The sequence below is a fragment of the Rattus norvegicus genome, chromosome 2 (assembly GCF_036323735.1).
Source record: "Rattus norvegicus strain BN/NHsdMcwi chromosome 2, GRCr8, whole genome shotgun sequence".
Classification (NCBI taxonomy): Eukaryota; Metazoa; Chordata; class Mammalia; order Rodentia; family Muridae; genus Rattus; species Rattus norvegicus.
In genome coordinates this window covers 166,854,142-166,867,943 of record NC_086020.1, presented here as the reverse complement: position 1 = coordinate 166,867,943, position 13,802 = coordinate 166,854,142, and the positions used below count along the sequence as shown (strand labels likewise).

Sequence of the window (13,802 nt, the reverse complement as noted above, 5' to 3'; positions counted from 1 at the left end):
CCCAAAGAATCAATAAAAATGTTATTTTGAAAAAAAAAAAAAGGAAAGAACGAAAAATGGCAGAATTTTTGCTACTTTCTGTTTCTGGAATTCTCTTCAATGCCCAGACACTGAGAACCTTAAAAATAGAAAGCTGTCAAAATTTATGGATGTTTTGAGAAAAATAACTCCACGAAACAAGCACACATTTCTCTTCCAATACATTTTTAAATAGTGGCTGTCATTAAGTCTGCTAGCTTAACAGCTAGTTTTGGCAGGGGTTTCTTAAGAACAACAGGCACTTTTCTACATGGCACTCAGCGATTGCTAAATAAAGGAACACCATACACCTGTCTGAAGAAATAGAAAGCCCTCCTTATTCGGCCTGAGAATGTTTCCTGGGCACTGATGATCCTGGTTTAAGCTGGAAATTTTCTTCAATTTAGAAGTCCTAGTGATTACAATTCTAACTGTTGCTGTTTTCCTATACTATAATTAATTATTTTTGCCAAGCCAAAAATGGTGCTTTTCATCATTCTTTTTAAAAATTTAAAGGAATTTAAATATAACATGCATCTAAGTAGTACTAAACACATCCCTTCTTTCTCTGCTACCCTTCCCAGCATTCTTTTCCTCAAAGTGACTTTGCCTACAGCACCCCACTCTGCCTGCCTTGTCTACACTGATGCTGCTTTGGGCTCTGGGTGGCCACGTTCTTGCCTCTTTTCCTTTATTGGCCTCTGAGGAAACACTTCGCCCACCATGTTTCTTGGTACCTTGTCTCCCAATGGGTCCTTTCTTTGTCCTTGTGTTTCTCCCTTTGACTAGATAGCATCCCTATTCACTCTCTGAGGGAAAATGCTCAATGGTAACTTTCAGTTTGACAGGTTTGGAAATGCCCACTTTCTATCTCCTCTCACAATCACTGACTGAACATGGAATTCTACACTACACATCATTCTTTACTTCTAGGGTCCAAACTGCAGCAGATGGGGTAGGTGGCACGCTGCTCTAACAGCTCCCTGTCCCATGTCCTGGAGGCACCTGCTTTCTTCTGGCTGCTTTCTGCACTCTCCTCATGCTTATGACGATTCTCAATGACCTCACAGCACACTTCGTTAGTCACATTTAGTGAATGGTTTCAATCTGGAAATCATTCATTCCTGTAAAGGACATTTTCTTGAATTACTGTTTTTCTCTTTTCTACTTCCCCTGGCTTCTTTCTGGACCTTCTACTCATTGAGTATTAGAAAATTTAATTTTTATATTTTCTTATTTGTTTATCTTTTAGAGTTTTTGTGTACTTTGGGGGGGAAATCAACTCAGGTAGTATGGATTTTTATGCTATAGCTAATCTTTATACAGATGCTTTCATCAATGAAGATTTTAAAACATCTTTCATATATTCTTTAGACAATTTCACACATGCACACAATGTATTTTCATCCAGTTTCATCCTCCTTTTCCCCTTCTGACTTCCTCAAGACTGGATCTCCTTCTGCCAATCCATTTTCATGTCCTCCTGCTAAAATGTTGACTTATCTTGTTGGCTGGCCCTTGTGTGGGTGACCATAATTGTACTGAGTTCATGAGTTCAACAGCTGTGTTATGTCCAGAAGATAGCACTTCACAGAACCTCTCCCCATCTGCCTGCTCTTAAATTCTTCCTGCTCCCTCTACATTGAAATCCCCTGAACCTTGGGCGAAGAGTTGATATGGGTGTTCTCTGCAGGGCTGAGAACATTGACCAGTCACTTATTCCCAGCCCTTTGACCAGCTGTGAGTTGCTGTGTTAACTGCTGCCCACTACAGAAAGGAGTTATCTGGCTAAGGTTGACGACAGTAGCGTTCATCTGGGGGTAATAATATTTAGAAGGCAGTTGGGCAACATGTCCATTTAGCAACAGACGTAGGTTTACCCACCCCAAGGCCTAGCTCCTCCTGGGCTTTGGTCTTTTAGGCAGGTTTACCAGATATGAATTCCTTCCTACGGTATAGGCCTCAAATCCACTAAGAAAGTAGGATGTTGCCCCTATATACTTCACGTCACTGTGGCACACCTTCTCTGGCAGGTCTGTGTGACAGCATACACATACATACATGCACACATACATACATGCTGTGTGCACTGATGCTTTTCTCTCTATGGCCTATGATACTTGAAGCATTACAAAAGCTAGCCAGCAGGCAGGCAGCCTTGAGGTCAGTTTCAGCTTGATTTCTCTGTCTTGCAATGAAGATGTCTTGTGTCTCTAGCAGTTTAACTATTTAATAATGGCAAGCAAAGAAGAGCAACGGCAATAGCCTGTATTGTTTGGGGACCTTTGGGGGCCAATATACCACAGCAAGGACTTTAATAGATGCATTTGATTTCTGATTTCAAAGCATTTCACTAACTGAGAAATAGTTATAAAATCCAGTGCCTGATTTGCTAATTGTAGTTTCAGTTTATGCATTGTCCCAGAAACCAAGTCGTTGGTTTCCTCTTAGGTCCTTAAGAGTGTTTCGGGTGACAAATTTATGGTTCTATCACCCATTGAGTCCTTGATGTATCCCAGTGTCCTAAGTGTTGTATGGGTAACAATGCTGTCTATACCATAACCCTGCATAGGAGATACTGTCACCATCATTTTAAAGACAAGGAAATGGAGGCCTTACTTAAATAGCCTGTCTCAAAGCATCATGGCCACAAGATGGTGTATACCAAGAACTGGATTAAATGTAAGGGAACTAATGGGAAATCAAAGTCCTTCTGTGTCTCACAGTCTCACAAGGAAAGTGAACATGCAGCAAAGCTGAATCCATCTTTAACAACGGAGTTAAAGAGGGAGGGCCAAAGGGATTGTTACAGGAGTCACAGAGGATAGATCATGTAGAAGTTGCCTTTGGAAGCATGAATCGGGCTTCCAGAGACCTGGAGGCCCTCCCCATTGTGTTCATACACTGCTTCCCATGTGGCCTTCTCCTAAGCGGGCATGATTGTATTCCATTTTTATTTCCTGTTAGTACGGCAGGGGCCATGCTTGGATGTAACGTTGGTCCCTTAATACCTGTTGCATACAATACGCTCACTTGTGAAAGTGCAGGTGGACCATCATCGGAGACTAAGTTGAAGACACGTGGGAGGTGTTTGGAGAGATAGTTTGAAGGTGATTGTAGGCAGGTCAAAGAGCCTTTACTAAGGACTACCCACACAGAGAGACGACTACAGCAGGGTTGAATAGTAAAACCCACAGAGACAATGTCACATGGTGGTGATGGGTATCAGTGTCCTGTGTGGAGCAGCTCTCTGACTGGGTGTCAGGGATGGATATAAGTTTGATTATCTTGATTCTCACGACAGATATGGGGACACTGAAGCAGGAGGGGAGTTAGAATCATTGATTCAGTAGGGCTATTTGAGATGGTCAGCTGGCTGCTTTTTAACTCTGAAGATTGGACTTGTATGTGAGCATTGCTTGTTTGCTGTTGATTGCTCAGGTAATGAAGACTGCATTATGGAGAAAGTGGATTTTATCAATTAATTAGTATTATTTTTATTTGAAAAAAGACACACCCTGAAAGGATTGTTTTGGATTCAGATCATAAAGGATTATGGGAACACTGTCCTTCCCCAAACTTGGCTTCTAAATTCATGGAGCTTTAGAGAACCCACTGCTTTTCAGATGACTCACGCCCAGCTAACACACAGTAATGCCAGTTACCAAAATAAGTGAGCAGGTTCCAGAGAGCTGCAAGAATTTTCCCCTGAGAAACAATGAATTTTTTACTATTCAATCATTTAAGAACCTTATTGTAGTTTGAATATGTGTGTGTGTGTGTGTGTGTGTGTGTGTGTGTGTGTGTGAGAGAGAGAAAGAGAGAGAGAGAGAGAGAGAGAGAGAGAGAGAGAGAGAGAGACTCTCACTGGCCTAGTCTGCCCATTAGACTAAGCTAGCTAGCTGGCCAAGGAGCCTCAGAGATCCTTTGATGCTATTGGGATTACAAGGATATGCCACCATGCCTGCTTTGTTTTTTTAATGTGGGTTCTAAGGATCAGACTCAGATCTCCATGCTTGTGAAGAAAGCACTTTACCCTTGACTGTCTCTCAAAGGTCCACGTTTTAAAGACTTGGAATCTTTAGGCCCACAGCTCCTCCTGTGTGTGTGTCTCTCTCTCTGCTGTCCAGGACCAGAAGGTAGCAGTGCTCATCTGTCCTCTCCTCTTCTCCTCACACCCCCCTCTCTCCTCTTCTCTCACCCACTCACTGCAGTGTACTGGGTCATCAGGCTCAAGCAAACATGGACGGAGACCTTTGAGACTATACGCCAGGGCAAAGATCCTCCTTTTAGGTTGATTTTCTTGGGCATTTTGTCACACTAATGGGAAGCTGACTGATGCAAACCTCTCATTTGAAAGATTGTTGTTAAAAGTTTGTTCTCATAGGAAAACAAGAGAAAGAAGGTATTCCTAGTCAGCCTTCCCTTAAGTGTTAAAAGCCTATGGGGTGGGATCTATACTGCTACAGGATTCGCTTGTCTCTTACAACACAGAACTCTGCCAATTCATCGTTTACCAGTAGAGTCTCTGATGACCCCTCTAATTGGAGCATAAACTGTTCCTGTGTTTCCTTTCTTGTGCCGTTTATTCTTGTTGACATTAGAAGAGCTGTGTGTATATGCTAGAAATACCTAGCTGTAAGCAGAGGAGACTGTATGGAGATGAGTGGACCATCCAGTGGTCTAGCTAGGGAAATCTGGGCTATTTAAAGCAGGGATATGATTAATTTAATTTAGGAGAAAAAATAAAGAGCTAACTTCACATGGCATGACTGCACTCAGTGTCCATCCACGCCCAGAATGCTTACATCTGACTGCCAAGAGAAACAAGAGTGAAAAAGCCTGTGAGAACTCAGATTCCAAGCACCTGACACACATCGGGCCACCATTTCATATCTGCTGAACTACATCTTCACTGTTCTGTAAGACTCAATAATTGTACAACACAGCACATCATTGATTTAATACAGCTTTGCATTCTCAAGAGAAAGAGACTGTGTGTGTGGATGCTACATTAACTACTATTATAGAACAGGACAGTGTGACTTCAAGTAAATGAATATTTAAAACTATGCCTATAGATGGATGGAAGCCTGCAATGTTCTCTGTTGGATATCTCATCTAAGAAACAGTGGACTCTTGCCTCCGTTGTGCCAACATTGGCCACAACATTATTCAGTGCTGGGATCACTAACTCTGATCATCCTGCTACCATGCTACTTTTTCCGAAGCCACTGATAACTCCAGTGTTTGTCTGCTGCTGTTTTCCTTGCTTTCTGTTCACTGCTGTTGAGTGCCCCTCTTAGACTCTTCACTCCCTGCTATCATCCTGTCATCTCAAGGGACCTTTATCTTTCATTGAATCTGGCCTTGCGGGAGAAACCCTGCTCACAAGGCTCCATCCCTTCTCTCCTCATCTAGTCTTGTGGCTCTTGGTTCTGGCTGGTTATCATAGGCAGGAAGGGAGATCTATTTAAAACACCCAAGGCCCAGATCCCAGCTTAGATCAATGGGAACAGTCAACTTAAACGGGAAGGTTTAGCTTGATGATTGAATTTCTTCACCAAACCCTTCTGGCAACATTAACATTGCTTATGAAACAATGCATGTATGCACTTGGCTGTCATTTTGGAGGCATTGTCTCCTCTCTTCATTCGTCTGTATGGTCTGTTTTCTTTAAAAGCTCAACTGAGTCCCAGCTCTCTATATTTAGAAGCTCTTTAATTTAGAAGAAAAAAAATAAAGAGTTGTGTTCACTGTCCATCCACGCCCACATCTGACTGTCAAGAGAAACCAGAGAGTAAAAAGCCTGTACACTAGGCTTTATTTATTTCAGGATAGGTCTGTACAAATGAGATGTCTCCTAGCCGATCTTGTCACAACTGTTCCTGTCACCTACCATCCATTCTCCACACAGCGTTCCAACTTTCTAAGAGTGACCGTAGCAAAGGGATATGGATCATGTTACCTCTGACTTAAACCTTCCCGGGGATCTCTATGTTCTTAGATTAAAATCCATACTCTCCAAAGAGGTCCCCAAGTTTCCAGCAAGTCTAAGCCCCTTGTCTTCCCACTCTCCCTGGATTTTCTGAGATCCAGGCATAGATCCTAGTTTGATGCTGGTTCAAGTATCTCCTGGTGCCAGGAAGAACTCATACTCGACTTTTCAATATCACCTCGATAACAGACTGAATTCCTAATTGGACATATACTTATGAATGAGAGGAGACAAGTTGTAACAAGACGGGTGTATTGAAAAGCATACTTGGATTAACCAACAGGAATTTTATCCAAAGCAGTTCACTTGCTCAGAAACCCTTCAAGCCTTAGCAGGTTGTGTTTTATCGTGAGCTGTTGTATCACAAACTGCATGAAACAGAGAAGGATACAACGGTTTTTGAGAGAGCCTGTCCTATAGCCCAAACTGGCCTCAAACTATGTAACCAAGAGTGACCTTGACCTCTTGATCCTCCTTCCGCTTCTTAGATGCTGCTATCTCAGACATGTACCACCATGCCTGGCCCCAGGATGGGAACTTGTTCTCCTCCTCCCTACCCTACTTGGCTTCTTTAAAAAACAGTGTCTTGCTAGACAGTCTTTGTTGACTTGGTACTTGCTAGATTGCTCAAGCTGACCTTAAACTAGTATGGCCTAGGACAGGGGAGATGGCTCAGTGGTTAAGAGCACTGGCTTCTTTTCAAGAGGGCCCAGGTTCAATTCTCAGCACCTAGATAGCAGATCACAGTTTTCAGTTACTCCCGTTCTGTATCAGATACAGAGTTCTGGCCTCATCAGGTGCCAGGCATACACATGGTGTACAGATAAACATGAAAAACACCCATATACATAAAATAAAAATTAAGGTTATAAAAGTGTTTTAAGAAAACTAAAAAGTATATTAGTTCCCCAGTATTACACATATACACATATGCCAAGAAAGGCATGAATGTTGCATGTTTTTTTAAAAAGCCATATAATTGTTTTACAGTTGTATATAGTTGTGTACATCAATCCTGGCTTGTTTGCTATTGTAAACCAGCCAGACTTTCAACTGGAGAAGCGCTGCTGCTGTCTGAGAACAACAGAGCACGGAAAGAGGTTGGGAGACTGAATACTAACAAGCTCAGAAAAGAGAGACCCTCAATCCAACCAAAACCATGGGAATTGGACATCTGCACCATTGGAGTTTAGTACCCTAGCCAAACTATCTTGACAACTCAAGAGTGAGGCAGAAAGGTTTCTAAACAGTACAAGCTTAGAGTCACAAGACATAAGCATCCTCCAAGGCACCTGTGTCTGATTTGTTAGAATTAGGACCTCCACCAGAGGCCATAGAAGAATGTACAAACTACCAACATTCAATGAAATTTCACCTTCTCTAACTGCAATTTTCTGGTTATGGTCCTACTTATTAATTCATATTTGTTATGGTTTGAAATGAATGGGCCCCTAAAACCCATATGTTAAAGGTTTGGTCCCAGTCTGTGGAGTGGCAGAGCTTCTAAGGGGTTGAGAGTATATATCACTCAGTGGTATAAAGTATGGTCATGGTTAAGCCCTTGAACTTGGTCTCTAGGATTCCTAAAAGGGAGGAAAAAGAGGGGGAGGAAGAGAGGGAAGAGGAGGAAGAAGAAAGAGAAGAAGAGGTGGGGAGGAGGAGGAAGAGAAAAGAAGAAATAATACTTCAGAACTCTGGTGATTGGGAATATGCCCAACTGAACCTTGGAGCCCTAATTCTTTCTTGTGTCTCTCATGGGGTAAATGGCTTTGCTCTACTATGAGATTTTTACCATGATGTACAGCTTGGCCTGAAGGCAGCAAAGCTAACTGATCATGTACTAGAACCTTCAAAGCTCAGAACCAGAAGAGTCTTTTCTCTCAGTAAGTTGATTATCTCTCAGATGTTTGTCACAGAAACAGAGAACTGACCAAGCCATCATTCACACAGGCAAACTGATTTGGGTATTTTTCCTTCTTAAACGTATGCTCAGATTCCAAACTTAATTCACAATCCCCTAAGTACAAGGATTTTTTTTCCATAAGATATTTTGTATCCTTATGACTTGGTACAAGGTATAAAATGGTCCCTAGAAATAAAGGTAACCTTTCCTCTCTAGGAAAAGTGTTCACAGCTTCAGTGTTTCTCAGATACTTTCCAAGAAGGTATTTATATTTAAAGAGTAGCACATTCACGCTTTACCACCAACGGTTGTTAAAGGTGTTCTTAATTTCCAACAGCCTCTCTCTGGTGGCTTTCTCTGCTGAGGAAAAGCTGATGGAGTATTTACGGGAGATGTAAGCAATGTTCTTCAAATGAAGGGGATGGAATCTTTTACACAGAATGCATGCCTTTCATGCAACACAGTGTAACTCTTTCTATGTGGCTGTTCATAGGAGCAGTGGCTGTCACGAACAAGTCACAGATATTGCCCAGGGAGATCTTCTGGACAATGCCTGACAAACTTTTAAAAATATCTGCTTGACTCTATTTTATGTATGTGAGTGTTTTGCCTGCATGTATGTGTGCCATGTGTGTGCTCGGTGCCCATGGAGTTCAGAAGAGGTCATCAGATCTTCTGGAACTGGAGTTAATGGATGATTATGAGTCACCATGCAGGTACTGGGAACCAAACCCATGTCCTCTACAAGAGCAGGAAGTCTTTGTAACTACTGAGGCATCTTTTCAGCTCCCAAGGGGCTTGAGGTCTCTTCCTATGTGATCTATTTTATGTTAGTAGAAGAGGCCAAATCCAATAGTTTTGTACATACTAATACTGTATCTTTCAAGAATGAAAACTGGAGAAAAGCAGCAGCCCCTGTCCTACCCCCACCTCCTACACTATCATGCCTTTAGTGCTGTCTGACTTTCCCCTCTGGGCATCTGGATTGTATTCCATCGCATTAGAGCCCAATATTTTCTCTTCCCAGTAATTTAACACACCTAGGGCTACACATGTTTAATGTTTGTTAGCGGCTACCTTAGGACAACATGAATTCAAGCCATTATGTGACTTCAGTAAGATTATGTTTATTAACCAAGACTACCTATTATTGAGGTTTCTAGGCCAACAGCAAGCAATGAAGTCTTTTTAACACACTCTCCTCTCCCTCTCTCTCTCTCTCTCTCTCTCTCTCTCTCTCTCTCTATATATATATATATATATATATATATATATATATTATATATACATTGTTTCTCTACAGAAAACCCACTTACAAAGTTAAAACTAATCTGCTCATTGGTGTCTACCCTTCCCAGCTGCTGCTGTAGTTTCCTTCCCCATGGTAGTCTAGCACTGACTTTACCATGTTCTTTTGCTGTCTTTTTTCCCTAATTACACTGGCAGAAGGTAAAACTTACTGTGTTCATTAGAAATAAAAATTTGTGATTTTTTTTACCTCCCACACAAAGCTATATGAAGCAATGAAAATAAACTAGAAAAGAAGCTGTCCCTAAGTTAGGAAGGAAACCCCTTAACTAAAGGAAAATACCTTTACATGTACTTACCAAGGGTTTTGATAGCGGTGGGTTAATCTGTCCATCGCTCGAAGACTTAGTTCGCCGTGCTGTAAGAGGAGCAAAGCTAAAGGTCAGTCCCATTCCTTAGTAGGGATCCATGGTTTAAACTACGGATCTATAGTCCTCCTCAGAAAGGGAGTCAGGATTGAAAATGTAGGAGTGCTAAATTCAGCTGAAAGAAAAATCAGAGGAGATGGTTGCTTCCTAAACCGGTAGCTGCTGCTTCCTGAACTCAGAGGAAGCAGTCGATAGGAGCTCCGCTCCCTCTGGGTGAATGGAAAGGGCTGGGGAAAGGGCTCAGGGATTGTGTGGTCTAGCCTGGAGTCCCTGGGTGTCCCCAGGGATTGTGTGGTCTAGCCTGCAGTCCCCTGGGTGCCCCCAGAGGTTGTGTGGTCCAGCCTGCAGTCCCTGGGTGCCCCCAGGTCTTTCTGACCCTGGAAGGAGGCAGCACTGGGGACTATCAGCCCCCATTTAGGTGGGCAGTCGAGGGTTCTTCGGATCAGCAAATGTGACCGCACAGTAGGAAAGAGGTGGCGTTAGATGCCTACAGCATGTCTGAAAACTCTGGTAGTTGAGAAACTATTTGGTAGCTAAATATCAGTTTCACATTTAAAAAAAGAAAAGACACAGAATCCCACACGGTGCTGTGTGCACTCAAATGATCTATTAATCCCGAATGAATGATCCCAAAGTGCCGGCGTCTTCCTCCCCATCTTTTAAAAGAAGCCGGGAAACAAGGGTGTCATGTTCATATTCCGAAGGGTTTGGGTTTACAATCATTTCTCAGTCTGCCGTACTACAATTGAAAAACTACAACATGAAATATCAGAAAGTGTTTCACTTCTGCTCCGGAACGCATTTTAAACATTTATATTGATAGGAGGTGCCAGATTCATAGCAACTCGAGAAGTAGCAATACCGGTGAAACGTCAGCAGTAGCTGGCAACCCCGGGTGTTCTCATCCTTCTCTGCTCTTCTCCAAGCGATGGCTTAGAACGACTTTATAGGCTGCCTGCCTGAATGTCCTATGTGTTCTATTTCCTTATGCTACCGGCTTTCTCGGGTGACCCAAAATGGCATCCTTGTTCCTCACACAAAAAAACTCGTGTACAATGGAAGACTCATAAGCGTTTGCCCATCAGTCAACAGAAAATGTCTAAGTAGTGATCTGCAAACGGCGGCAAGGTCATGGCATCACTTGATTCCTAGCAAAAAATTAAGTTCCTGAAAACTGAATTTGCCTACCAATTCATAAATAATCTTATCATCACCTTTGCACATCATATACTAAATATACTCAGATTTAGGTGATCTTCTTTGATCTTTTGCTACTCTATGTTTAATAAAAGCATGAATCTCCTTAGGAAATACTAAAAAATATCTTTTCCCACATCTCTTAGAGCTCCACGTGTTAATGTTGAAATGTTATATTATCTGAAATAAGCTTACCCTTTTGTATTTTAACTTAGTAACAAAATACACCGCGATTTATTTGAGCAAACATACTCACTGAGGCATTAAACCTAATGAATTCACAATCATATAAACATTTATATTGGTCCATTATTCATAATGAGGAAAATATTGAACAATAGATTAGTACAGCTAGAGAGGTAACTCAGGGGTAAAGCACTTGCATTTCAATCTGAAACTACAAATAAATAAACAAGAACCTAAAATGTTTATACACTCCACCAAGAAATAATATTTTAAAGAAGTTAGTGAAAGAGACTTTTATATATCCTCCAACATTTTCATTTACCAAATATAATTATAGGTTCAAATTAGACACTTACTATGAAGGCATGTGTAAATAAGTCTAGGTATTACTTAAAAATGAAACGCCTGCTAATTACATCTAGCAACTGCGAGCTAGACACATTTTCCGAATGAATAAAATCTGCTAAAATTGGATTAAATTAATTGCATCCATCTGGGGCTAGCTCTATTGGACAGCCATTGCTTATCCCCCGCCCCCGCCTCCCCCCCCCCCCCAAGCCCACCTCTAGAATAGCCCTGCCATTCTCAGGCCATCTTTAAGATTGTTTAGAGGAATCCTTGCTTTGCTATGATCTTCCACAATGCTTTTGAGAGGGTATCTGATTTAGCTTTCCTTACTGGAAAGGATCATGTTATCCATGTCTGTAACTATGGGCTTTTTCATTAGTAAAACGGACACAATGCGATGTATTTCAAGAATGCGTACACACTAAGGTTTTCTTCTCCTGCCTCCTTCCTTGGAAACACTGGGCTCTCAGTACCAAACAGTGGAGTGGAAAAAGCCCCTCCGACTAGCTTTTGTCATGCTAATAGGTTTGTTCTCTTCTTGCCTCAATTTGCAAAATATTACGGTTAACCCCTTAGGTGTCTTCCTTCCCACAGCCAGTGATAAAAGCACACGCATTGTTGTGACTGGGCCACTACACTGCATAATGTTGCCTATTTTAGACTGGAATTATTGAATCAAGAAAGGCAGAAAGGTCTTTGCAAGAATGGGGCATCTGAAGTATTCATTTTATATTCAGAGCAAGGATTGAAACAAAACAATTGTTTCTGGAAAATGTCAGTGTTTAAGGCTTGGATTCTGTGATGCATTTTGAGAGAGAGAGAGAGAGAGAGAGAGAGAGAGAGAGAGAGAGAGAGAGAGGAGACTGACTCACATTTCATTTTATGCCCTGTTACAGATAAGCTTGAGGTTTGACATGAATGTTTTTGTCATTGTTGTTTGACTGCAATGTTTTAAATAATTTGAACTAATAAATCAACTTTAAGTAAGCAGTAAACACTGGGTTTTTGTGAGTCTGTCAACTATGGAGCCAGAATCGCTACTTTCTGTTGTGTATTTGAGTAGTGTGCAAATTCTATTGTGGTTTTTATGGTGCTTTTAACACTATAGGCAGAGAGAAACATTAGCCACTAGATGCCATTCACTAACCCCTGCTGCAAGAAATACTATGCCAGCATGATGCATACATACCTCTTAATCCAGAGAACAATGCTCTGAGCGTTTGCTATTAACCCTGTGGTAGGCAGAGTTCCAGTAATCCCCAGAATTCTCATTATCTAGTAAACATACTTTTCCCCCAGATATTCAACCTAATACTGATCCAAGGCATTGCTGTTGAGGGATTTTTAAGTATAATCCATACTCTAAAAATCCTTTGAACTTAAGAAAAGTAGATTTGCCCAGTGTGGTAGGCTTGTAATGCCATTTACTTGGGAGACTGAGGCAGGAGAATCATAATTTCTACTTCTTCCTAGGCTACAGAGTGCCTAGGCCAGACTAAACAACTTAGTGAGACACTGTCCCCAAACAAAATGTTGAAAACAGACTAGAATGGAGCTGTGTTAAGGAGCACTTGCCTAACATCATGCCTGAGCTGTAGGTTTATTCTCCAAGTACCACACACACACACACACACACGCACACACACGCACGAACACACATGCACACATTACACATACAAATTCACACACACATGCACACACACATACAAATTCACACACACATGCACACACACACATACACACACATACACACACGCACACACATACACACACACGAGAGAGAGAGAGAGAGAGAGAGAGAGAGAGAGAGAGAGAGAGAGCACCTCAGTTAGCCTAACCTAATCAGAGCTCACAGAAGACCCTAAACTTCTTGACGAAGGGGCTATAAAGTTGAGGGCCATGAGACCTGAGAAAGATTTCCTTAGTAGCTTTGAATGTTAAGTGAGTCCTGTGGTTAGGAGTTTGGGCCTTCTCCAGCTGAGAATGGCTCCTGGGTAACACATATCCCTATAACTACAGGGTAGTCGAGTCGGCCACAACCATATGAACTTGAAAGAGATGATAGTGACACCTTGTCAGTTTTGGGAGACCCTGACATCCTCAGACTTCAGACCTATAGAACTATGAGCAGATGCATAGTACTCCATCACATTTCTGAATTTGTGGTTATTTGCTATGGAGCAATAGGGAAAACAATATAATCTCCATTTTAGAAGTGGTATTATAAAAATATTAGTAAACACGTGACAGAAAAGGGGGAAGATAAAAGTCCCCAACTGTATCCATTTAGCAGAATGATACAGTAGATTCTCCCCTAGGGCCTACGACCTGTCAAGACACAGCATCTTGGTCTCAGAAACAGTGCCACACGAGTTTCCTCTTATGCAGCAGGCCTTGAATCTAGTTTTAAACAGCGGTTGCTTACTCTCTTAACACTGCTGCCGTTATTACACCGGCAGTATAACCTGCCAGGTTG

The 13,802-nt window shown here is 41.8% G+C and overlaps 1 protein-coding gene across 4 annotated transcripts in view; it reads right to left on the bottom strand.

The window, feature by feature from the left end:
• Spmip2 (sperm microtubule inner protein 2) overlaps positions 1-13,802 on the bottom strand; it is a 114,493-nt gene that overhangs the window by 34,605 nt on the left and 66,086 nt on the right. For all 4 annotated transcript variants that reach the window (XM_063282370.1, NM_001401975.1, NM_001024301.2 and 1 more), the window contains one exon: positions 9,527-9,585. In XM_063282370.1, the coding sequence (XP_063138440.1) occupies positions 9,527-9,561 (35 nt within the window). In that variant the 5' untranslated portion in view covers positions 9,562-9,585. The remainder of the gene's footprint in view (positions 1-9,526; positions 9,586-13,802) is intronic.